At 36.8% G+C, this 23,117-nt stretch overlaps 3 protein-coding genes across 6 annotated transcripts; 2 read left to right on the top strand and 1 right to left on the bottom strand.

Moving 5' to 3' along the window:
* Nucleotides 1-13,140: 13,140 nt before the first annotated feature.
* Nucleotides 13,141-15,271, top strand: Pof (RNA binding domain-containing protein painting of fourth). 2 transcript variants are annotated; one of them, XM_017622582.1, is made up of 3 exons: nt 13,141-14,594; nt 14,684-14,875; nt 14,933-15,271. In XM_017622582.1, the coding sequence occupies exons 1-3, from the start codon at nt 13,400-13,402 to the stop codon at nt 15,244-15,246; spliced, it is 1,701 nt and encodes a 566-aa protein (XP_017478071.1). In that variant the 5' UTR covers nt 13,141-13,399; the 3' UTR covers nt 15,247-15,271. The 2 variants fall into 2 exon arrangements, with proteins under 2 accessions (XP_017478071.1, XP_017478072.1); XM_017622583.1 differs by having other exon boundaries at nt 13,141-14,585.
* Nucleotides 15,272-17,974: 2,703 nt separating this feature from the next.
* LOC108367887 (uncharacterized) lies at nt 17,975-19,295 on the top strand. Of its 2 annotated transcripts, XM_017622588.1 has the most exons (3): nt 17,975-18,279; nt 18,335-18,521; nt 18,574-19,295. In XM_017622588.1, the coding sequence occupies exons 1-3, from the start codon at nt 18,269-18,271 to the stop codon at nt 18,691-18,693; spliced, it is 318 nt and encodes a 105-aa protein (XP_017478077.1). In that variant the 5' UTR covers nt 17,975-18,268; the 3' UTR covers nt 18,694-19,295. The 2 variants fall into 2 exon arrangements, with proteins under 2 accessions (XP_017478077.1, XP_017478076.1); XM_017622587.1 differs by having other exon boundaries at nt 18,335-19,295.
* Nucleotides 19,296-19,299: 4 nt separating this feature from the next.
* LOC108367886 (putative nuclease HARBI1) lies at nt 19,300-20,918 on the bottom strand. 2 transcript variants are annotated; one of them, XM_017622586.1, is made up of 4 exons: nt 20,703-20,918; nt 20,194-20,629; nt 19,994-20,138; nt 19,300-19,920 (listed from the first exon to the last, which is right to left on the bottom strand). In XM_017622586.1, exons 1-4 carry the CDS (start codon nt 20,822-20,824, stop codon nt 19,547-19,549), a joined length of 1,077 nt encoding a protein of 358 aa, XP_017478075.1. In that variant the 5' UTR covers nt 20,825-20,918; the 3' UTR covers nt 19,300-19,546. The 2 variants fall into 2 exon arrangements, with proteins under 2 accessions (XP_017478075.1, XP_017478074.1); XM_017622585.1 differs by having other exon boundaries at nt 19,300-19,935.
* Nucleotides 20,919-23,117: the final 2,199 nt, after the last annotated feature.

The following is a 23,117-nucleotide window of genomic DNA, read 5'->3' on the forward strand; positions in this document are numbered from 1 at the left end:
TGCTAGTGACGAAGGCAAACGGGGAGAGCAGGATGTGTGTGAATTATCGCGCGTTAAACGCGGTAACAATACGTAAACATTTTCCGATGCCAGTGGTGGAGGAGCAGCTATCTAAACTAAGCGGTGGTCGATTCTTTACGACATTAGATATGACCAGCGGGTACTACCAGATACCGATTAAGGAGGAGTGCAAGAAATATACGGCATTCCTAACGCATGAAGGTCTGTACGAACACAACGTGATGCCCTTCGGACTAGTAAACGCACTGATGATATTTCAAAAAATGGTGGTAAAAATGATATCAACGCTCGAGTCAAGGAACAAGGTGGTCAGCTATGTAGACGAATTAATCATAGCAACGTCGTCTGCGAGGAAGGTATCGCAGTATTGGAAGAGGTATTGGATGCAGTGAGGAGGGACGGTCTTACCCTGCGACCTTCAAAATGACTTCAACTGAAGGCTCGTATTTACTAATAGGGCGTAAAAGTGACCCATGTATTCAACGGAGTCTTTGATTACACCCTCGGATAATAAATTATTTCCACAAATTTTTATCTTGAACTTCTTTACTATATGGATAATATCGTCTGTACTAATCTCACAAAATTTAAAGGTCCCTCGACCATTTTCCTGTTGAATCGGATCATAGTTAATGTTTTCTATATTCCTATTAATATCGCTGATACTATCAACAAAGAAATTGTTTAACTTGTCAGCGATTTCAGTACTATTGCTATATATTTTACCGTTGATTCGAACCTCTTTGATGTTTTCTTTGTGATCCGCATTATTGAAAATTTTCTTCACAGGTGTCCACATTAAACGGCTATCACCTCTATTAATTTCCACCTTGTATTCCAAATATTGTATTTTTTTAATTCTAATCATTTTTTTATACGCTTTCTTTATTTCATTGTATTCTACCCAATCACCTGTGATCACTGCCCTTTGGTATAACTTAAGTTTTTCTTTATTAGTTTCAGTCAATTGTCTGTCATACCATTTATTTCGGATTTAGACCCGCTTTTGTACACGAGAAGGTAGTTTATTCATACTCGAAATCAAACAATTTTTAATATGTTCGAGCATACCATCAGGACTGAGACTATTCAGGTCAGCGAAGGTGCATTGTCGCAAAAGATTTATGAGGTTGTCTGGGCTGTACCCATCCCACGAAGTTATTTCAGACAGTTTACTGATAGGGCCTTGTTTTTTTATATCGCATTTGAACATTATAGTTTCATGATCCGATATTCTATGTTCCTCCGCTTTTTCACATGACGCTTCCGTAGCGTTCGAGTACAATAAGTCGATCAGTGTTTCGGAATATTCAGTAACCCTAGTATTAAAGTTAATTAACTGTTTTATAGCCTGATGCTAGTGACGAAGGCAAACGGGGAGAGCAGGATGTGTGTGAATTATCGCGCGTTAAACGCGGTAACAATACGTAAACATTTTCCGATGCCAGTGGTGGAGGAGCAGCTATCTAAACTAAGCGGTGGTCGATTCTTTACGACATTAGATATAACCAGTGGGTACTACCAGATACCGATTAAGGAGGAGTGCAAGAAATATACGGCATTCCTAACGCATGAAGGTCTGTACGAACACAACGTGATGCCCTTCGGACTAGTAAACGCACTGATGATATTTCAAAAAATGGTGGTAAAAATGATATCAACGCTCGAGTCAAGGAACAAGGTGGTCAGCTATGTAGACGAATTAATCATAGCAACGTCGTCTGCGAGGAAGGTATCGCAGTATTGGAAGAGGTCTTGGATGCAGTGAGGAGGGACGGTCTTACCCTGCGACCTTCAAAATGCCAATTCCTATCCAGTGAGGTCAGGTTTCTGGGGCACGAAATATCGAGTTCGGGTATCGCTCCAGGAGCAATGAAGACGCAGTGCATCAAGGAGTTCCCTAGGCCAACCAACGTCACCCAGGTAAGGCAATTTTCGGGACTAACGGGATTCTTCCGTAAATTTTTAGGAAGATACAGCCAGCTAGCCTGTCCGTTGACCATGTTGTTAAAGAAAGACATTATTTAGTTTCCAATGGGAGAAGCAACAGCAAGAGTCATTTATTAAACTGAAAGAGGCTATAACGAGAAAACCTGGCAAACAGCACGAGGTCCCCACCGACGCTAGTCATGTGGGACTGTCGGGAATTCTATTCCAATGCGAAGACGAAGGTGAAAACCCAGTTTTCTTCTATAGCCGACAATGCAGTGTAGCAGAGACGCGATTTCCAAATCACGAGTTAGAAGTACTTGCAATCGTCGAGACGTTGACACGGTTCCGCATGTATCTTCTAGGCAAGCCGTTCAACGTAGTGACAGACTGTAACGCTATTGTCACTACAAAAGCAAAAACTCCGAATCTGCAACGTATAGCAAGATGGTGGTTAAAACTCCAAGAGTTCGATTTTAAGACGATACACCGGCAAGGTCATAAGATGCAGTACGTCGACGGGATGAGCCGAGCACCGTGTTTACCACCTACCGAATGTCAAACGGTAGCTGAACACGTATTAGCAGTCACGACCAAAGGTAGCAGCGATTGGGTGTTCGCGATGCAGATGCCAGACAATGGCTACAAGAAATCGTATCAATGTTAATGCCCAGTTCAGAATCAGCAATGCAGGTTCAACACGACTACGAGTTACACAAAGGACGGCTATATCGCAAGGTTAATGGGGAGCGACGGTTAGTAGTACCACGAGCAGCAAGGTGGCATATGACTAAAGCATGTCACGACGATTCAGGCCATTTCGGGGTGGAGAAGACACTGCAGCGACTAAAAAAAGATTTTTGGTTTCATCGTATGAGACGATACGTGAAGAGTTACATAGCAGCGTGTTTAGACTGCCGTGTGTACAAGACAAAAGGAGGGAAACCTGAGGGCCAGATGCATTTGGCCGAAGTAATACCGATGCCGTTTAGATCCGTGCACTTGGATCACTTGAGACCATTCCCCAAAAGCAAGAAGGAAAATCAGCACATCGTTGTCTTGATATGTTCTTTTTCCAAATACGCGATACTGAAAGCCGTGCGGAATACTAAATCCGCACCAGTAATCTCAATGTTACGAGAGATTATGTCCACGTTTGTTCTGCCGGTCCAGGTCAACACTGACCGAGGAACAGCGTATACTTCGAAGGAGTTTGAGACATTCTTAGAAGCTCATGGTATCCGACATGTAAAGGTTGCAGCAAGAACACCACGAGGCAATGGTCAAGCAGAACGCCACAAACAAAAAAATACTACCAGCCATACGTACAATGATGAACAACACGAAAGAGTGGGACACAACGTTACTCACTCTGCAGTGGAGCATCAACACGCAGCTTAATGCAACAACAAAGATAAATCCTAATGGCATCATCTTCAATTACGATATGCGAGATTATAGCCAGAACAGACTGATTCAAGCACTATACGATGAGCAAAGTTCAGTCAGCGAAGAGAAACAAAATGAAGTTTTTTGTAAAGCCAAGAATAACATCGAAGCGGAGAGGGAGAAGTGGCAACGTCGTTATAATGCACGTCATCAACAGCCGCAACGATACGAAGAAGGAGATCTGGTGATGATCACAAATGTAGCGGCAGCTACGGGTGAAACACACAAATTAGACGCAAAATACAAGGGCCCGTACGCGGTCTCAAAAGTCTTAGACTACGATAGGTATGTCGTTGAAGAACTACCAGATGCACCGATGTCACGACGACGATACTGTGGCGTCATACCCAGCGATAATATGAAGCGATGGTGTCAGTTAAACCCAGAATTAGACGACGAAGAATATAGCGACGTGGATGCACCTGACGGCTAGCCGAGGTCGGTTAGTGGTAGTCAGGAGAGGCCGAACTGTCTCGTACGCAAAGCAGAACGAGAGAACGAACGAGAAGTCCTGTTTGAGTAGCCGAACTGTGTGGTCGACTAGCAGCAAATGAAATCGATTAAAGTCTTTTTACTTTTCCATTATATATTAAATTGAACTTTTAATAAATAATATTAGTGTTAATACTAAAATTAGACCACTCGAGTTATTCTTCTGACATATTTTTAAGTTTAATATACGAAAATCCAGTTTAACTTATTAATTTCTCTAGCGAAAATATTAATCAACAAAGCGAATAAGAGCAGCAGCAAGAAAGGTCACTGTCGCAGGAGCATCAAATTTTGCAAAGTTGTAATAAAACTGAATTTATGTGAACCAGTACAAATGATTTGCAACTGTTAATATAAATCAAAAGAAAAGTAAATCGATTACCTTTCTTTTAATTATAATGTTGTTAAAATCGCTTAACATATTTATAGAAATTTTGCAACTTTTGAAAACGTTTATATATAAGTCGAAAAAACGCAATCAAATTTTGCAAAGTTGTAATGAAACTGAATTTTTGTGAACTAGTACAAATGATTTGCAACTGTTAATATAAATCAAAACCAGTTGAAAACAGCTATATGCAAAGGAGTAGTAGTAATAATAAGCAATTAAGCAACCACATATGTATGTAGAAATATCTTTATTATTAATGTTAATGGTAATTCTTATTCATAATGTTGATTACTAACCATGTATATTAGGTTAACAATGCATTTTGAAAAATAAATTTTGTAAAATAAAATTTAAAAAAAATTTTAACATATTTTATTTAAAGTTTTTAAGGTTATTTTGAATTCGCTGTGAAGAGAATCTATATCTATATGTAAGAAGTGAAAAAGTCGTCAAATTTTGCAAAGTTGTAACGAAACTGAATTTTTGTGAACCATTACAAATGATTTGCAACTGTTAATATATATTAAAAGAAAGGTAAATCGATTACCTCTCTTTTGATTATAATATTGTTAAAATCGATTAACAAGTTTATAGAAATTTTGCAACTTTTGAAAACAGCTATATGCAAAGGAGTAGTAGTAATAATAAGCAATTAAGCAACCACATATGTATGTAAAAATATCTTTATTATTAATGCTAATGGTAATTCTTATTCATAATATTGATTACTAACCATGTATATTAGGTTAACAATGCATTTTGAAAAATAAATTTTGTAAAATAAAAGTAAAAAAAAAAATGTAACATATTTTATTTAAAGTTTTTAAGGTTATTTTGAATTCGCTGTAAAGAGAATGCAACCCTGCGCCAGCTGAAGTGGGCGATGCTAGACGAGTGCAGCTATATGTTTTCCTTACGAAGTATCTGAATGAGTGCGACAGTGATGCAAGGCTCACACGTACAGGGGGAAACTGGTGAAAATCTGCACACCGCCCATACAAAATTCACCAGATTTTTCACCAGTTTTGAAGCGAATGAAACCCGCGGTTTCACAAGATTTTTCACTACCTTTGGCTGGCAGGGAATATATGCATCTACCTATGTATGTACATATGTGTTTATGTAGTTGAGGTTTGCTGAACTTTTGTTCTTTGCCCTTCGTACGTAGGTACGTACTAATATGGGGTGAGGGGAAGTTCATCTATTAGCACCGGTATTTTTTGGGCTCGATTTGAAATGTCTCACTTTGCGCTCCGTTTAAAAATGTGCATGTGCTAACGGGGTAATATGTAATTGGTTTGGGTTTGAGCTCAGTGACCAAGAATAACGCTAAATTGCCTGATTTTTTTTACAGTTAAGACTTTTCGCTTTTTCTGGGACCTGATTTGTGAATTTTGTGATCCTATGCTAGAGTGCAATGACCTCTGTGTACATATGTACACACGTATATGAAAGAGGTTTTTTGCGATCGTCTACTTTCCGCTGAGGTGGTGCTGAACTGTTGTAATGGCACACTATGGATCGAGCTAGTACAAAGGCTGATCATAAATGGATTTTTGAAAAGTTGTAAATAACATAAGTGTTTGGTATCATTCTTTAGGGAATAAAGCGTGCTTTAATGATATAATGATTTTTTGTGTGTTTATTTAATGAAATAAAGTGAAAATCGCTTAAGAAGTTGACATATTCAAATTGTTGAAATTTTTACTCGCAACGCATAATTTTCAGATCCGCAGTTTAGAATTTTTTTCCTAGCAAGGGCCTATTAAGAAATACAGACTTGAGTTACATGTTATATTCAGATTTAAAATTAGCTATAAATATTTTATTTTGAAATAACAGGTTGCAGCAATAGCTTCTGTAATAAAACACATATTTTGTTTCGTTTTTTTTTAATTTCGATGATGGATTCGAAGGGTTTCTCCGCTTGGTTATGTTTTGAATTTGAATTCATTAAAAGCACGAAAAATCCACCTACTACAAAGTTAAAAAAAAAGTTTGTGCAAGTTGGCGCCATCTGAAGTTATGATGTTTTAAGTGACACTACGTGATAATGTGGGTTTTCAGCCGTTACAAGTATCACTGGGCTTTTAACCCTTTAAATAACAAATCTTTAAACCTAACAAAAAAAAAATTTTATTCGAAAACAAGACAACCGCATCTTTTAGCTGTTGTTTAATTTGTGAGATTCTAATAATATTTAGAAAAAATTACCTTACACCATGCATACCGAATTACCAAGAAATACGTTTTTTATTAGATTTCCAATATTTTACAATCAAATAGGAGTAAATAAAGATAAAAATGTTAGCTGCCTACTTTTAAGGATATACTTGATCGCACAATATAAGTATGAACGATTACTTGCTAGGTCCTCCAACTGCGCAAAACTAGTATTGATACCTGTAATTCACACCGAACATTTGGGGAATACTCAGTAAACTGCCCGTATACTACTTAACTATTGTGAATTATAGGTACCAATACTAATTTGCTACGTTATTTTCGAGTTAAGGAACGCTATTTGGACTACACCTGACTACTTCGGACTTTTTCTGACTATTTCTGGGAGATAAGGAACGCAACTAATAGGTTTGTATAGTAACCAATAGTCAGTACTAATTTGTACTGGAACCTGCAAATTTTTACTGGAAAAGTGTATGATAACCCAACAAATTTGCAAGAGAGCACTGAATCGAGAGCGTAACAACACGGGAGAGCTGCAAATTCTTGCTAGTGAAATTTCTACTAGCAGAAATTAGCTAGAAGAAGAAGAATAAGTGTCAAAAGCCGCCATTTGTTGAATTGGTTTAGCACAAACAAAAGTAAAATGAGTGGAAATCAAAATATTAATGATGTAATGGACTGTCTTAGTGCGTGTGTGTAAAGAAAAGCGTTTAAAAATTATTTATAAATAGTAATATGTTTACAGCAGAATGTCAGAACAGTGCAACAGCTGTTAACTTGCAAGTTTTTGCTAGTTTTGTGTTCATTAACTTTTTCTGCTAGTTTTCTCCTCTTCTCAATTTTACGCTCTATTTTTGTTTTACGCTCTCGCTGCAATCTTTTGCTGGAGAAGTTAGGTCGGTGTTATGCAGACAAACTTTTGTTTGCCAAATTAAATGGCGGCTGCTTAGTTTGCTCGGAGGTGGTTATGTCGAGTTTGGCACAGGGTTGCACGTTCATTATGGTTTTCATGGCTATTGCCAACACGAAATGAGAATTTCAGATGTACATAACGCGCACAATTTAAAATATTTGTATATGACAACACCGAATTTGCTGCAGTTTGACCAAACAAAATTAGTTTGCTGTGAGAGTCGCCAAGCTCGCTCTCTCCGAGTTTGCTGCAACAACAATTGCACGCAGTTTGCCAAACAAAATTTCTGCATAACACCAACCTTACTTTAAGAACCTAATAGCACATCGGGCGAAAAAAATATAATCGATATCGATATAGTATTAAAAATACTTAGACTGTGTTTATACAAGGAAACTTTTGTCGACGCGATTTTTCTGATTCCCTTTTGGTGTTGCTCGTTTCATTTACACACGGCGATTTTTGTGTATGCAATTGTTGTTGTCAGCTGTGAACCGCTAACTCAATCTACACAGACGAACGAGAGCACAAAGCGTGTTGCCCGAGCACGAGCAACTCAGTGCCCCTCTCCTTTCCTCGTCACGCTCTCTCAGACAAACGTCGAGTTGCGGTAGCAAAAATCGTCGTGTGTAAATTAGCACTTAGGAATGAAACGATAGCATGCAGGTATCGATACTTTTACTTGGAAGTAGTATCCTGAAAAATATTGGACCTAAAGTATCGATACCTACTCATTGTGTATTCCGTATTAAGCGAAGCGCACATTGGCGCGATTCTGTCGTTGCGAATACGTTGCGAATTCGGCTGTTAACTTCGAATCCGCAAACGTGCGCACACTTGAGCGATTTTTACGCGTCGATTTCCGATGTACAATTCACTCAATTTTCCCTTTATTTCGTGTATTTTCGCACTCGGCGTGCCCAAATCGTACAAAATACTATTATTACGAACGTTTTTATTAGTTTTTGTACATTACACGTTTTTTTTTCTTTGCCTTTATTGCTGTGACACCTTTCTTCTTCTTCTTTGACGCCTTCAAAACGCTGCAAGCCGCGTTTCGAACGCGTCAATAGAGAGGAACATTGAATGTTCGAAAAATTCGCAGCGACGGAATCGTGCAAGTGTGCGCTAGCGCATTAAAATGTATGGGTAGCATTGTTGTAATTTTTGGGCTTGCGGATTCGCAACGACAGAATCGCGCCAATGTGCGCTTCGCTTTAGGGTAAAAGTATGTTCACATATGAATATTATCTCAATCAAAGCTCGTTTTTTAATCACCCCGTTTACACAGGCAAATCTCAGATTATTAGCCGTCAAATTTGTTGTGCTTGTTATTCTCACACCTCAAGGAAAAGTTATGTTTCTTCTCTGTGCCACCGTGATCACGTTTTTCTGCTATATTTAGCAATATAAATATATTTTAACTTAACATTTTATTAAAAATACCTTTAAAAACCTCTTTTCCTTGCTAGCGTCCATTTTTGTTTACTTTCAAATTTGGCATTTCTCTTCCTTTTCGCAAAAACAGTCGATAAAACTAGTATGGACACCGAAAAGTTATCGGTTAAATCTGAAATTATTTTATAATTACAGATTAACAAGGGACGAATTTTATATGGCTAATCTCTTATTTAATTACAGATTAGGGTGTTAAAGCATAGACAGACGGCAACGTTGATCCGGATTAACGCCGCAATTGATCTGATCAAAATTGTGCCTTGACAGATGGCAGTAATGCGGATTAACGAGCCGCGAGGTCGTAGGTTCGAGTCCCATGGCCAGTAGAATATTCATTTAATTTTTTTTTATTGATTCAGTTATAACTTCTATGTTTTTAGTTAGTTGTTTTTGACTTTTAGTAAACTCTAAAAATTTAAGTTAACTAATAATAAAATAAATAATTTAAAATAAATTTAAAAAAAAAACGAAAATAAAATAAAAAAACAATTAAATATATAAATCAAATAGAATTTAGAAAAAATTAAAGAAATAATAAAAACAATTTTTTTTTGGCAATCGCTCCAACAGAGGATCGAACCTGGGACCTACAGGCTTATAGTACGCAGCTCTCACCACTCGACTACCGCGGATGAAGGAATCGGTTGCTTTATTTGCTCAGTTGGCGTAGAACAAAAAGAAACTGCAAAACTAGCATAGACATATACCCTGTCGTCGGTAATGCAGTCACCGAAATAAGTTCTTATTCATTTCAAATTGGAATCCTATTTGGATTAGTATTAGTGACTGCATTACCGATGAAAAGGTATATGTTCATGCTAATTTTGCATTTTCCCTGTATTCTACGCTCTCTGAGTTTTGGTCAGTGTTGTCATCGAAATTTCCCTTGATCCGAGTTAAGTTTGGGAATTAACTCTAGGACTTAATCTGGATCAACTGCAGTTAATTCCAGAGAAAATTCCGTATAAGCGAGTTGATCCTGATCAACGCTGCCGTCTTTTTATGCTTTTAAGCTCGAAAATGAGGATAACCTACTAATATGTGAACCTAGTATAAATTTATTTTTTAAATCACAAGTTAATCATCCTTTGGGGATCCTTAACTCCGAATAATAAAATTTAATAATGTAGGAACTGAAAATAAATAAACCTCCGTTACATAGAACTATATGTTTATTGAGGAATGGTATTTACATTCATATACATTGGAAAAGACTACATACAAGTGAATCCTTTTTAAGAAAACTTTTATTAATAAAATATTTCAGCGAAAAAGTCTTCTTTGGTTGTACTTCCCAAGAATAGAAGTTTTTCCAAATGTTTGCTAGTCAACCGATTTCTTGGCGAGGTAATTGTTGCCTCAGCTTTAGAAAAGAATCGGTCGCAAGGAACAGAAGTTGCAATTATATGTGAAAATGACCGTGCTTGTTTATACAACAAAAGCAACGCAGTTTTCAGTTCCTGGGCTGGAAGTCGTGCTAGTCGGTTTTTTATAAAAGCGCTGTTGTTTTAAATTTTTCGTTTTCGTGGCATGTTATACTGCAGCTAAAATTGTTATGGGCTACTGTTCGCCGCACAAAATATAAATACTTTATTCCTCGGCATATAGCGCACCCGGTAGTATGTCAGAAATTTCACCACCTAATAATTTTTCTAGAGCGTACGGCAACACCAAAACTGCAAGGAAGGTCTGCCATTTTTGCGACAACTGTGTTCCTTTCGGACAGTGTCGCTGATTGTCACTGGTTCTTGCAGGTTTGTTTGGTTACTTCTTGTTGGGTAATAAATGCTTTCCCGTAGAGACTGGTGATAGGTTGTGACAATTGTCTGTAGCTGCCGTCTTCACAGGATGGAGTTTATATCTTGACACATATGTTAGAAGGTAGAGAGAAATATACATAGGGGCTTATATCTTGGCATCTATTGCGGTAGCTTGTTAGTTTGACAGCTACGTTTTCCTTTCTTAAACTTTATGGTGTACGAATAAATTGGGTTTGCTGTGCCAAACGCAAAGTAAATTTTTGACAGTTGGGAAAACCGCTGAAATCGTCAAAATTTACATCTATTTTATAACCTGCCAGTAACGTACGTTTTCTGCGGGTTTCATCGGTTTCTATTCTTATTTTCACTCTGATATCGCAACAAGATTAGGTATATACATATTTAAAAGCTATCAAATATTATCTAGCCCCATGAGCTAGATAAAATGCTGACGTTCGTATTCACCACGAAAATGTCAAATTTTTATTCTGATCCGTCGAAAGTTCCACCATTCTATCAATTCGCACGGCCCATAGAAGCAAGAGTTGAGCCGTCTTCCATTTAATCGCTTAAAAACTTAGAAAATGGGTTATTTTAAATCCAGGTACATAATGATAAATATTTCAATAGAAGACAACTAAGTTTTTGCTTTTATATTAAAATATCGATAGTGTTGCCGTCATCAAGTTTTCGTGCAAATGAGAATGTAGCTGTCGGGCAACCAAGCTGACGGCGGTGGATGGCAGGATATAAGCTCTGATATATGTTGCTCTTGAAGGGCAAGGAGCGGTCATTGGATATTTATATTCTAGCATATGTGTCGGGATATGGACTTTATCGTGTGGAGACGGGCAGTAACTGGGTCATGGCAACCCCGGATTTTTTTTGATATTCTTCCTTGCACTGCGGAAAATTCCATTTGGAAGAGTAGCGGAACTAGTCCAAATGACGCAGTGCCCGTTATTCTTCCAAATGGAATATTCCCGCAAGTGCAAGGGTATAAAAACCCGATGGCAACCTCACAGTCGGCCATTTCAATACAGCATTGGTGAATAGCAACCGGAACGGGTAAGAACAAAACTTTTCTAGACATTTTAGGAGAAAAGAAAATTGTGAAAATTAGTGTTAGTGCGCGCTTTTGTATTGAAAACTAAATGAATAAAGTGAAAATTTTAGTGAAAATCGACACGAGGAAAAAAAAGAAAACAGGTTGATGGAAATTGCAGCGATGCTATCATCCAAAAAGTGCGGAAATAGATAAATGTGAACAAATCACACGTGAACTTTGAAAAGATCGTGCATTTATGCACATATAAGTGATCGCTGCATTTTTATATCAAAATTGCTAGTGGAAGTGCAAACCATTTAAACAACAAATTACTTAAATACTAGTATTATAAAAGTGGAAATAGTGAGAATTCATGTAAACATATTTGTTTTAGCATCCTCGTAAAGTTTCATGCGACAATTCGTGTCGATGGACAATAAAGTCAACCCAAAATAAAATAAACACGTTTATACCATGTCCCCACCGGAGCTAACCACGTAGTTATGGCTACTGAGTTGGTTATCCCGATAACCCACTTGATTTAGCGTAGTTTCGCCATATAAAAATGACAGCACTTAACCATTTCACTGAGATGGTTAAAAGCTAACCAACTCGAAACCACGTCGAGAGTCTGATACAAAAATACAAGATCACGTAAGAACGCGACGTTGTATTTGTAACTGGTTTTGAGAAAAAAGTTTGCAAAAGCGGGTTCGTCAGCTGAGCGTTTGTTTACATCACAAGCACCACTATTTTACACTTTTATTCAAGTAAAGAAGAGTTAATTCAACATGACAACACATTTTAAAGCATTTTGTTGCATCATTTTACCTAAATTGTGCGTTTAAAGTGGCTGACAATAATTTTGGCTAATTTTGGTTTTCGTTGGTTGGCTTGCTTTGTTTACTTTTCGCTCGTTTTCCAGTGAATCAAGATGGCGTAGAACCCGCTAAAAAAATCGACTTTTTTCACTCTCTTGTTCTTACGTGATCTTGTGTCTTTCGTTCATGGCGGTATTCGCTAACAATTAAGGCAAAGAACATACTGACGCGACAATGAGAGCGACAAGACATTTTCTGATAATAGCGAAGAAAGAGACAAGTAACGTCAAAACATAGTTAAGCAACCATCAGCTCAGAAAGCAACGAAAACATTTTTTTTTGTTTTCGTCGCTATGCTCTTTGTCGCTTTCTTCGCTTTTCGCTTCACTATGTGCTGCCACATTGGAAAATAAAGGTTTGTTTTTGTCGCTATTAAAGTGTGTTTGCATTGTTCAACTTTGCGTTCAACCCTGCGTTGAGTTGAACGCAGTTGAATAATGCAAACACTGCTTTAGCCTTAGTTGCCAAAAAGCACAGGGCGATTCATATTATGCATAAACGTAGATGAAAAAATTTCGGAGCAAAATTTACCTTGGTAGCGGGTTTCGATACCTACTCAGTACTTGGTTCAAAAGTATCGATGCCAATATGACTTGGAATCGAACGAAAAGTATCGAGTATGTACTTGTATATAATCGTATCGTTTCATTCCTAAAAGTACTATTTTGAAGTTTCTGGATTAAAAACAATTTTGTGCTGTGTTATAAAAATTCAAGTCATTTATTTATAGCTAAATATATTCGCTCTGCTGCTGATTGCTGACCAAAGGTATTCACCTAAAGGAGGAATAACGTGGCTTATGTGATCTGGCCACTCAGCAAACCAAATCAAATCGGGGAGGAAAAAAAAATTTTCCACGGAAATTGTATAATGAAACGTAATAGAAGGAATGATGAATACGGTTTATCAAAAAGGAGAGCTAACCAAACATATCCTACTTATAATGGATCACCATATCGTCAACAAAATAATCAGCAAAGTAACGTTCCCTTCCTTGCCGTAACACATCGTGCTGCCCAAGACCAAATGACTTTTAGATCTTCAGCCTCAAACAGCTTTATATACAATATGAGCAACGGGTGGCCGATGTCGCCACCAATGCAATATTCAATGGCTCCATATATTCATCAAACACATCCCCAATTTCTTCACACAAATGTCGGCCCTCCCTATCCAAATCAAACTAATCTAATGCCGTATAGTAACGTTTCGGTACCACCGCCTTTGAATCCATCAAACGTTCAAAACGGTAATCAACAAACAAGTAACAATACTCTTGGTCGAGCTCGTCCGCAAAATGATACTCCCAAAAGGAAGTGGTGCCGAGAGGACGCCATCAAAGCTCTGGCTGTCGAAGAAGAATTATGTAAACGTAATACCACGGCTCCATACTTGGTTATACGCTTTCCCGATCCACCTTTGGATACAGAAATGGTTAAACGATTTTCCAAAGAAATCGACGCAGTTCATTTTCAAAAAAATTCTGCACCCCGCTTTTGTTTTGTTCGTTTAAAAGACAATACGGATGCTGCAAAAGTTATAAAGGACATATCGACAATACCGTTTGGGATGGGGCATTTATCGGCTGAATTGCGTTTTGATCCCACCAAACCGCCACCAGCCACTAAGCCAGAGCAAGTGGATCCATATACTTTGTATGTTGGAAATTTGTCTTTATCTGTGTCTGTGGAAACAATAAAACGACATTTTCCGGGAGCATTAAGATACGACCTAGCGTTTAAATCGAAAATAAAACCAATTCGGTATGCGTTTATCCGTTTTGATAGTATAGAAAAGGCAACAGAGGCATTTAAACATGGTATGAACTTACAAGTTGATGGGCGATCCCTTGTTCTACGTTTTCGTAGAGCAAAGTTTAACTATCCAGCTGAAAAAACATCTTTAGGCACAGTTCAGTCAAATAATATAAGCACGGCTCACGTCACTGATTTAACAGCTGAGAATGATGGCAACATTATTACAAACATTGCTCAAATAACAGAACGGAACAATTCGCCTTCTAATGAGATCACAATAAAAAATGAGAACTGCAAGGGTAATTTACGTATGTTTAAAATACAATTTTTTTCATTTTTTCATACATTAATATTAATTAAAATCATATTAAATAATTTTTAATTTTTTACGAACAAGGAGAAAATATGTTCGATGCGATAGAACATATTAAGGAGGAACAATATGACACCGATTACAGCTATGAAGATGAATGCTGTAGTTCATACTGTGGACATCCTTATACCGATCTTGATCAGAGCGATATTAAATCAGAAAGTAATGATTGTGAACCTTGCAATTCGGATTGCATCAGGCTCACTGAAGATTTTGGTAATTTGTTATAAGACAATATGACCTCAATTATTTTTCATGTTTACAATTTTACAGATGATGGAAAGTATGCGGATAAAAATAAACAATGCTCCAAGAGCTTCCCGGCAAATAGTGTAAATAAATGTCGGAGAGTCGAATCCCACGATAAAAGCGTAAATTATGTGAAAGCTCAGGTCTTAAATACAACTACTGTCAAAGAGAATTTAAAGATGCCTGGAACTACAAGAACCTTATCCGAAAATGTTTCAATATCAGAAAAAAAATATATTGAAAATTTGTACGATCAGTTAAATTCCTCAAGGGTGCTTAAAAAAGAAGTACATAGTGAATTTGACGAACTAGAGGAAATGCTTAAAGAAGTGGACTAATAATAAACACCAAAGTTAGGTTTAATTTTTCTAAATTTTTATGATTAGATATCGCTCATTTACTTCAACATTCCCATAATACAAAAGATTCATAAATTGAGTTAAGTATGCCGAAATTAAGTTGTGTAAAAACTTCATAGGTGTATCCATGATAAAAACATAGCAAGGTATAACCGTTCTCTCAATTTGTCGGCCATGATTTTTTTTTGAAGTTTGCCAACATTTTAAAATCATATAAATGTGAAAATAAAAAAATGAAATTGTTCGAAATTGTTGTTGCTTGAGATTGAAAATGAAAATGTGTGTGTGAGTTTGTGAGTAAATTTAAAAATTAAATTGTTTGGAAACGTCAAGAATTTTAAAAGTGACTCTCAGCGGTTCTACCTTACTATATTTTTATCATGGTGGTATCCGTGATAAAAACATTACAAGGTAAATTCATTCTCTCATTTCGTCGCCATGATTTTTTTCTGACGTTTGCCAACATTTTAAAAGCATATAAAATTGTAAATAAAAAATAAATAAATTGTTCACAATTGTTGTTGTTGGAGATTGAAAATGAGAATGTGTGTGTGAGTTTGAGTTTTGATTTTAAAATTATATTGTTGGCAAACGTCAGACTGCCTCTCAATGGTTTTACCTTGTTATGTTTTTATCATGGTTGTATCCAAGGTGTATTAAACAAGGTGTGATTGACAATTCAGGTCGGCTCTCTTTTAAGGTACTATTATGCCAAAAAATATAAACAATCGATTCAAAATTCATACAAAATTTTTTCAATTTGACTATAGGATGGTTCTGAGAGCAATGTAAAATTCAATCACACTTTGTTGAATACATTTTGATTACATGATTTAATAATTAAAGGTTTGCTCATTATCAGTGTTGCCAGGTCTTCGGCATGAGAAAAGTCCCTCTTGGTCTGAAAAAATGTCTTTTCCTACCCAAAACATCTTTTTCAATTGGATGTACAAAAAATTGTTCTTATTAAACTCTTATTGTATACAAAGGTACATATCGAGCCATAACCACCAAAATAACGTAAGCGACATTTTTTTCAAAATTTTCTTTTTGATGCAGAAATATTCCTAGAGCATTTAGATGCATTTCTGCATCAAAAAGAAAATTTTGTCGCTTACGTTATTTTGGCGGTTAGGGCCCGATGTCATATCGACAGAACACATTTAAAATTCATTGTAAACGGGTCGTTAATATAAAAATAATTTTATTCATACACTTGTGATCAGCTGATTAAGTCATCAATATTTTGATCGATTTAGGCTGTTTCTCTTTCGTTTATTTAATGTTTATTATTTTTCCATAAAAGCCAAGCTCATTAACAAACAAAATATAAATTCACAGAAATTGCGCAAAAATTATAAACAATTGCAAATTTTCTGCTAGATTTTCAACTTTATATTCAGAGTTTTTAGAATTTTTTCTGAGTATGCAGTTTGATAGCCTATTAAATTTCAGGGCAATAATGTGCAATTTTAAAGGGGCTAAATAATCGCGTTGATTTTTAATAATTTTTTTTCTTGTAGACATTTGGTTCGGGGCTCGGTTGTCGAAAATGCTAAATTACGTTCTGCTAAGAAGGAGCATAGCAATAGGTGCATTCAATATCAAAAAATTGTTACGAATTGTTGCTAGTACTTGCAAGTTTTTACTGGTAATGCATTCAATAACCCAAAATATTTGCAAGAGGTAGCGAATTCGAGAGCTGTTAAGAGTGAAATGAAAATAAGGATGAAAAATTTAAATCTATTGTTTTTATTTCGATGGTAACTATTCCCAATTAAAAAGAAAATTGCGCGCCAAAACTTAAACTTCAGAAAAAGTCAAAATGGCTTAAGTTGCAAGTTTTTACTAGTTTTGCGTTCAATAACTTTTTCTAAAAATTGTCTCTTGCTATCAATTTTACTCTCTATTTTTCTTTTACGCTCACGCTGCAAGTACTTACTGGAAAAGTTATTGAATGGACCTAATATTTCAGTATTTTTTTGTGTTCATTTCATTTTCAATGAAGTCTTAGAAAAGTCGCCTACTTTTTTCTGACGTTTTATGCTGCACAGCTTTTTTGATGCTTTTGCGAGCGTGCCTGCAATTGCAAACATTACAGCAAGCCTCGTAACCTCAAGTGTTTACACAACCAGCCTTTGAACACGGCATCCTTAGTCCAAGAATCCGGAAATACTCTTTTGAAGCAGCTCCAGCAAAACACAAAGATTGTAAAGATTTATTAAGAAAATAATTCAAAATCAGTTCTACTTATAAGATTTAGTAACAAAGAAAAATTACTGCGAAGTTAAAAAACGTGATTTTTTATACAAAAAACGTAATATTTTATACAAAAAACGTCCAAACGTCAACAGGGTACAAAAAACGTCCAAATGACATTAAAAACGTCAACCTGGCAACGCTGCTCATTATTGGCATTCGAGTTTTGACACTCCCTTAACTCCCTTACAAAAGCTTTGCACACACACACGAACCCACACACAGTGTCTTGCTAAGGGAGCCGATTTTGTCAAGAGGGAGCGAGAAAACTGTTTTCTGAGCAAACCTTGTATTATTGAATCATGGGTGTATCCAAGGTGTATTAAACAAGGTGTGATTGACGACTCAGGTCGGCTCTCTTTTAAGGTACTATTATGCCAAAAAATATAAACAATCGATTCAAAATTCATACAAAATTTTTTCAATTTGACTTTATAGGATGGTTCTTCTGAGAGCAATGTCAAATTCAATCACACTTTGTTGAAAACATTTTGGGTATATCAATGATACAAAGAAGAAGGTAGTTTCACTTTAAGGCTGGTATTGTCACTCGCGAAGCGAATGAAAATAACGGCGAATTTCGCTGTCTCGAATTGTGAGACGCGAATTTCCAGCGAATTCGCCGCAAAATGGCGAACGGTTGTCGAAAATGAATTTCTTGCATTGCCACTAGCGAAAAAGCGACATTCGCTTCGCCAGAGCTGTCAAAATTTGTCGACTGTTTATTTGGTTCGCGTTTGAAATGGAAAGGACGTGAGTAAATTTTAATTTAATTTATTTAATTTTATTTAACAAAACAAATTTCCAGAACAAAACGGACAACAACGCAGCAGTTCCAAAAGCTGGTTGCAATTATGGAAAACAATCCAGACGTCGCTAGAGGAATGGGAAGCTTCGGTTCCACGAAGAAAAGCAGGGCAGAGCTGTGGGAAAAGTTTGCAACTGAACTTAACGCCATTGGTCCTCCAATGCGTAACGGACGCGAGTGGAATAAGGTAAGAACTGAACTAGTTTGTGTTGCCGTAGTTACTTATGAGTACTATTTAGGTTTGGTTGGATTACAAGCTGAAGCTAAAAAAAAAATGCGACAAACCGACGAGAAACTGTGGCCACAGGAGGAGGACCTTATACACAACAAAGCTTAACACCACTAGAGCGAACCGTTGATGAGCTTCTCCACCTTCAGGAAGCAGTCAACCCAGCAGGCTCTTCATTTGGAACGAACGTGGAAGAAAATGCGGTGAGTGGCAATAGAATTGATTTAGAGGAGCCACTGGGCGAACAAGCTCCGGATGCGGATTTGGTACCGCGATCATCAACTCCACGGCCAAGGTTGACAGTTGAGGATCGAGAAAGCATTCGGATCAAAGCGTTGGAAAAGCAGGCTGAAGTGCAAGACACACTTTGCGAGAGGATTCCAAATATTAAGAAGCTTGCAGAAATCGCGAGGTATACGAGAAAGACATAGGATTTAAAAAGGAAGAATTAAATTTATTGAAATTAAAGGAAGAGGGAAATTTTAGAGAAGAAAAGACAGCTTAAGGAAAAGATGGAAAAAATGAAACTAAAGGAGTTAGAACTAAAAACATTAAAATACAGCCAAAAGTAGACTGTAATATTGTTACAAACTACTTTTGGTTGTATTTTCAGATTTAGTTCCTACTCTTTAGATTCATATCCATCTTTTCTTTACGTTGATTGAATTTGTGATTTTTTTATTTTTATTTATAAAAAATGTGATGAACTAGTTTTAAGTTTAATATTTTTTTAACAGCTGAATTTAATTTGTGATTTTTTATTTTAATATATAAAAGCATGTGATGAATTAATTTTAAGTTTAATATTTGATGAAGGTACTGAATTCAACTTGTGATTTTTATTAAGTTTAAGAGCATAGAAACAATTAGGTTTAATTTAACATGTATATAATAAAGAATTCTGAAGAATAAAATGAAATAAAAAGAACAAAAGTAAGGTAAATGGTTTTGAATTTATTCAATAAACCGAACTGCAATTAATTTTACAACAAAGCATCAGCTATTTGCCTTCTGCGGCGCTCTCCTGATGTATTATTGGCATCTTCACTGATTGGCTCTGATGATACAACGGTGTCAATAAAAATTTCAGCTTCCTCTGGATCACTGATTCTAAATTTCTTACAAATATTGTGGAAAGCGCAACAAATATTTATAATGGATGTTGCTTTAGCAGGATCGTAGCGCATTTTTCGATCACTCAGGGGACATCGAAAGCGACATTTCAAAACTCCGATCGTACGTTCAACGACGTTTCTAGCTTTCGCGTGCTTCTTATTAAAAATTGACTCCCTAGTTCTAGAGTCTGCATGGCGGAAGGGTGTTAGTAAATAAGGACTAAGTGGGTATCCGGAATCACCTATAAATAAGTAGTCTTTGTTTTAAAATAGTATTTACATTAATTTTGTGCCGATGTAACAAATTTAAAGTACCTAAATAAATAGAGTTATAATCGCCACTTTGATGCATATTCTCCAAATAAGTCTTTAATGAACTATTGTTCCACACGAACGAATCATGTGTAGAACCAGCATATCTAGCATCCACAAACCGGATATTCATGTCATGATCGCAAGCCTTTAATATACAATTTGTTTATCAGTGTTGCTGTATTCATTTCTTAAAAACTTACAATCATAGCATTTAAACTAAAAAAGCCTTTTCTATTTAGATAGAGGTGTCTATTTGCGGTGGGGGCATAAATCGCAATATGTGTTCCGTCAACACAGCCAATTACGTTGGGTATTCCTGATCTGGAGAAAAATTTGCTCCTTGCCTGTTGCTTCTCTTCTTCTGTCATTTCTGTGATTATCGAAGCACTGCAAATTTCTCTTTCTAAAATGGGCAATACCTCCTTTAAAATGAGCGAAACTGTAGGTTGCGCAAGACCCAATTGAAATTCATTTCCTACAGCTTGCTGATAACTTCCGTGCGCAAAAAATCTCAGTGCGCAACACAATTTTAGCATTGGCGTTACAGACGAGGACAGGCGGCAATTAAATTTGTCTTTGATTTTGTCCAGCACATACATAAAAGCGTCCTTGCTTAGCCGAAAATTCGCTGTAAATCTATAAATACATATTCATATATGCATAAATTTTTCATGTTTCATTGAATAACCTATCTGCACTGGATACTTACACTGTGGACGGCAGCTCCATAGGATTAGAGTAATCTCTAATAAAACGCCGCTGACGAAGAAGGTTAGCTCGCGGTTCAACATTATAACTATCCTCAAAATATAAATCTACGTTATAAAACATTTTGCTTTTCAAATTTTAGTTTGTAATAACAAATAATTCGAAGTATAAATGACAGCAACGTCAAATGAGGATGAACTCATTTAATTTGTTTGAATGGCAGCGACGCATGTCCGGCGAAAAAGTTCATTCGCCACTCACAATGCAAATTTTAGGTGTGTTCGCCAAACCGTTCGCTTCGCCAAATTTAGTCGCTTCGCAAGTGACAATACTAGCCTAAAATTTTTTTACATAAACTGTGCTTATGACGTTTATACTTTTCGTAAATTGCTCGAGTATCACTGCCACCTTAACAATCTATTGTGTTGGAAATTTTATTATTTTTTAATGGAATTTTTTATGCATTAAAAAATACCAACACGCAAGGTAAATTTACTTAATTCATCGTATAAGCATAGCTGTTAATAAGTGTGTATTAGTTTAAAATACCTTAAATTACCTTACCGCAAAAAAATTTGGCATTATATGCAGTGTTCCATGAGATATTATTATAGATATTAGGATGTTGCTTTAATTTGGATCCTTTTTAGAGGACATATCGTCGGTCCCTACGAAGAGTAGCACATTTCACTATTCGCTTGGAAGACTAGCACATTTCATTATTCGCGTCGAAAAGTAGCACATTTCAGATTTTTGCGTGGAAGAGTAGCACATTTCACTATTTGCGAGGAAGAGTAGCACATTTAAGGTTTAAAATAAATCCTAAAGGCATAATTTATATTGGAAATTAAGTGCTTATTTTATATTTCTACAATTCTATTATAAAATTCATGAAATTCAGACGGTATATAGCGATTAGTGATCATTTGCTGGAGATCATCCACTTTTATTTTTTTCAAAGGCATTTTTCCCTTTAAGCTTTATGCAATTCATGTGCATCTGATAGCGCTACTGAGCATTTGTTAGTTGAAGTGTCTAGTTCATTCTCCAAAGTCCTTTTGTCTTGTGGTTATAACCCTCATAAATGTTATAGTGTGAACGAATATTTTACTATGTTGTCACCTGTCGCTGTTGATTATAATGATATTATTATTTGTGGAGATTTTAATGTGAATCTGTTGTGTAACGACTCGTATAGCTCTCGCTTGTTAGATTATGTATCTGGTGTTGGTCTAGATGTGGTTAATTCATCGGTACCCACAAGGTATGGGCAAAACTGTTGTCCCAGCCTGCTTGATTATTTTATTGTGTCTGATATGTCAATAGTTTTAAAATTTGACCAAATCTCATTCATCTCGGACCATGATCTTATTTTCTGTGCGTTTGATATAAAGTTCGACCGACCTAGTTTAGTAACTAGTCCGTCCATCTTTCCGGATTATCGTTTACTGAAGCTCAGTGCATGAGAAATTACGCTTTTTAAATGAGATTATCTTAGACCTATATAGGATTCACGTACCAACTCGCACTTACCGTGGTAGATATCCCTCATGTCCCTGGTTCAACAAATCGGTTCGTGCGTTGATAGTGCAGCGTAATAAAAAATATTCCTCCTGGAAAAAGAACCGCACTGAGGACAGCCGGCGTGCGTATAAACTTGTCCGAAATGAGACCACGGCTACCATAAAGCGTGAGAAATGCAAGTATTATAGTAAAATGTTAGACACCTCACTACCAAATCATGTTCTGTGAGGTTAGTGATCATTTGCTGGAGATCATCCACTTTTATTTTTTTTAAAGGCATTTTTCCCCTTTAAGATTTATGCAATTCATGTTCATCTGGTAGTGCTACTGAGCATTTGTTAGTTGAAGTGTCTAGTTCATTCTCCAAATTTGTTGTTGTTGTTGTTGTAGCGGCTACAACAACCCCGCCCAGGACGGTTGGTATTTCAGTCGTTGTCGTCAAGTTCCACTAATGGCAACCCTAGGAAGCGTGCAGCTTCTGTGGGGTTGGTCCACAGGGACAAGGCCGTTAGGGTTGTCGGGTTTTCCGGGCATGCGAAGAGATGTTTCGAGTCATGTGGGGTCTCTCCGCATTCCGGACACTCATTCGGCACATCCTCATTCAATCTACTCAGGTAGGAGTTTAACCTGCTGCAGCTCCCGAGGCAGATGAAGCTCCGTCTCGTCTGTGTCCGGGGGCTGTATGCCTAGAACGGCATTCACAGGTCTGGAGTCTACATAACTGACTCCCTGTGAATGCCGTTCAGGGCCTGTCGGTAAGCAGTCGGGTCCAGAGGTTGCTTGATGAACCTCTGGACTTCGTCCGTCAGTTCATATAGATGCCTCCTGACGTGCCTAGGCGAGGGCTCCTCTGCAAGCAGCTGTCTGTTTGGGTGGCCACTTCTGTGGCTCC

This window comes from Rhagoletis zephyria, unplaced genomic scaffold (genome assembly GCF_001687245.7).
Source record: "Rhagoletis zephyria isolate East Lansing unplaced genomic scaffold, Rhagoletis_zephyria_1.1 Rzeph_scaffold_02844, whole genome shotgun sequence".
NCBI lineage: Eukaryota > Metazoa > Arthropoda > Insecta > Diptera > Tephritidae > Rhagoletis > Rhagoletis zephyria.

Bases quoted from the DNA above. Each gene is read 5' to 3' on its own strand.
- Pof (XM_017622582.1), top strand. From the start codon at position 13,400: ATGAAACGTAATAGAAGGAATGATGAATACGGTTTATCAAAAAGGAGA. The intron at 14,595-14,683 runs GTATGTTTAAAA...TTTACGAACAAG, and splicing joins GAACTGCAAGGGTAATTTAC to GAGAAAATATGTTCGATGCG. The intron at 14,876-14,932 runs GTAATTTGTTAT...ACAATTTTACAG, and splicing joins CAGGCTCACTGAAGATTTTG to ATGATGGAAAGTATGCGGAT.
- LOC108367886 (XM_017622585.1), bottom strand. From the start codon at position 20,824: ATGTTTTATAACGTAGATTTATATTTTGAGGATAGTTATAATGTTGAA. The intron at 20,630-20,702 runs GTAAGTATCCAG...ATGTATTTATAG, and splicing joins ATGGAGCTGCCGTCCACAGT to ATTTACAGCGAATTTTCGGC. The intron at 19,936-19,993 runs GTACTTTAAATT...TTTAAAACAAAG, and splicing joins TTATAACTCTATTTATTTAG to ACTACTTATTTATAGGTGAT.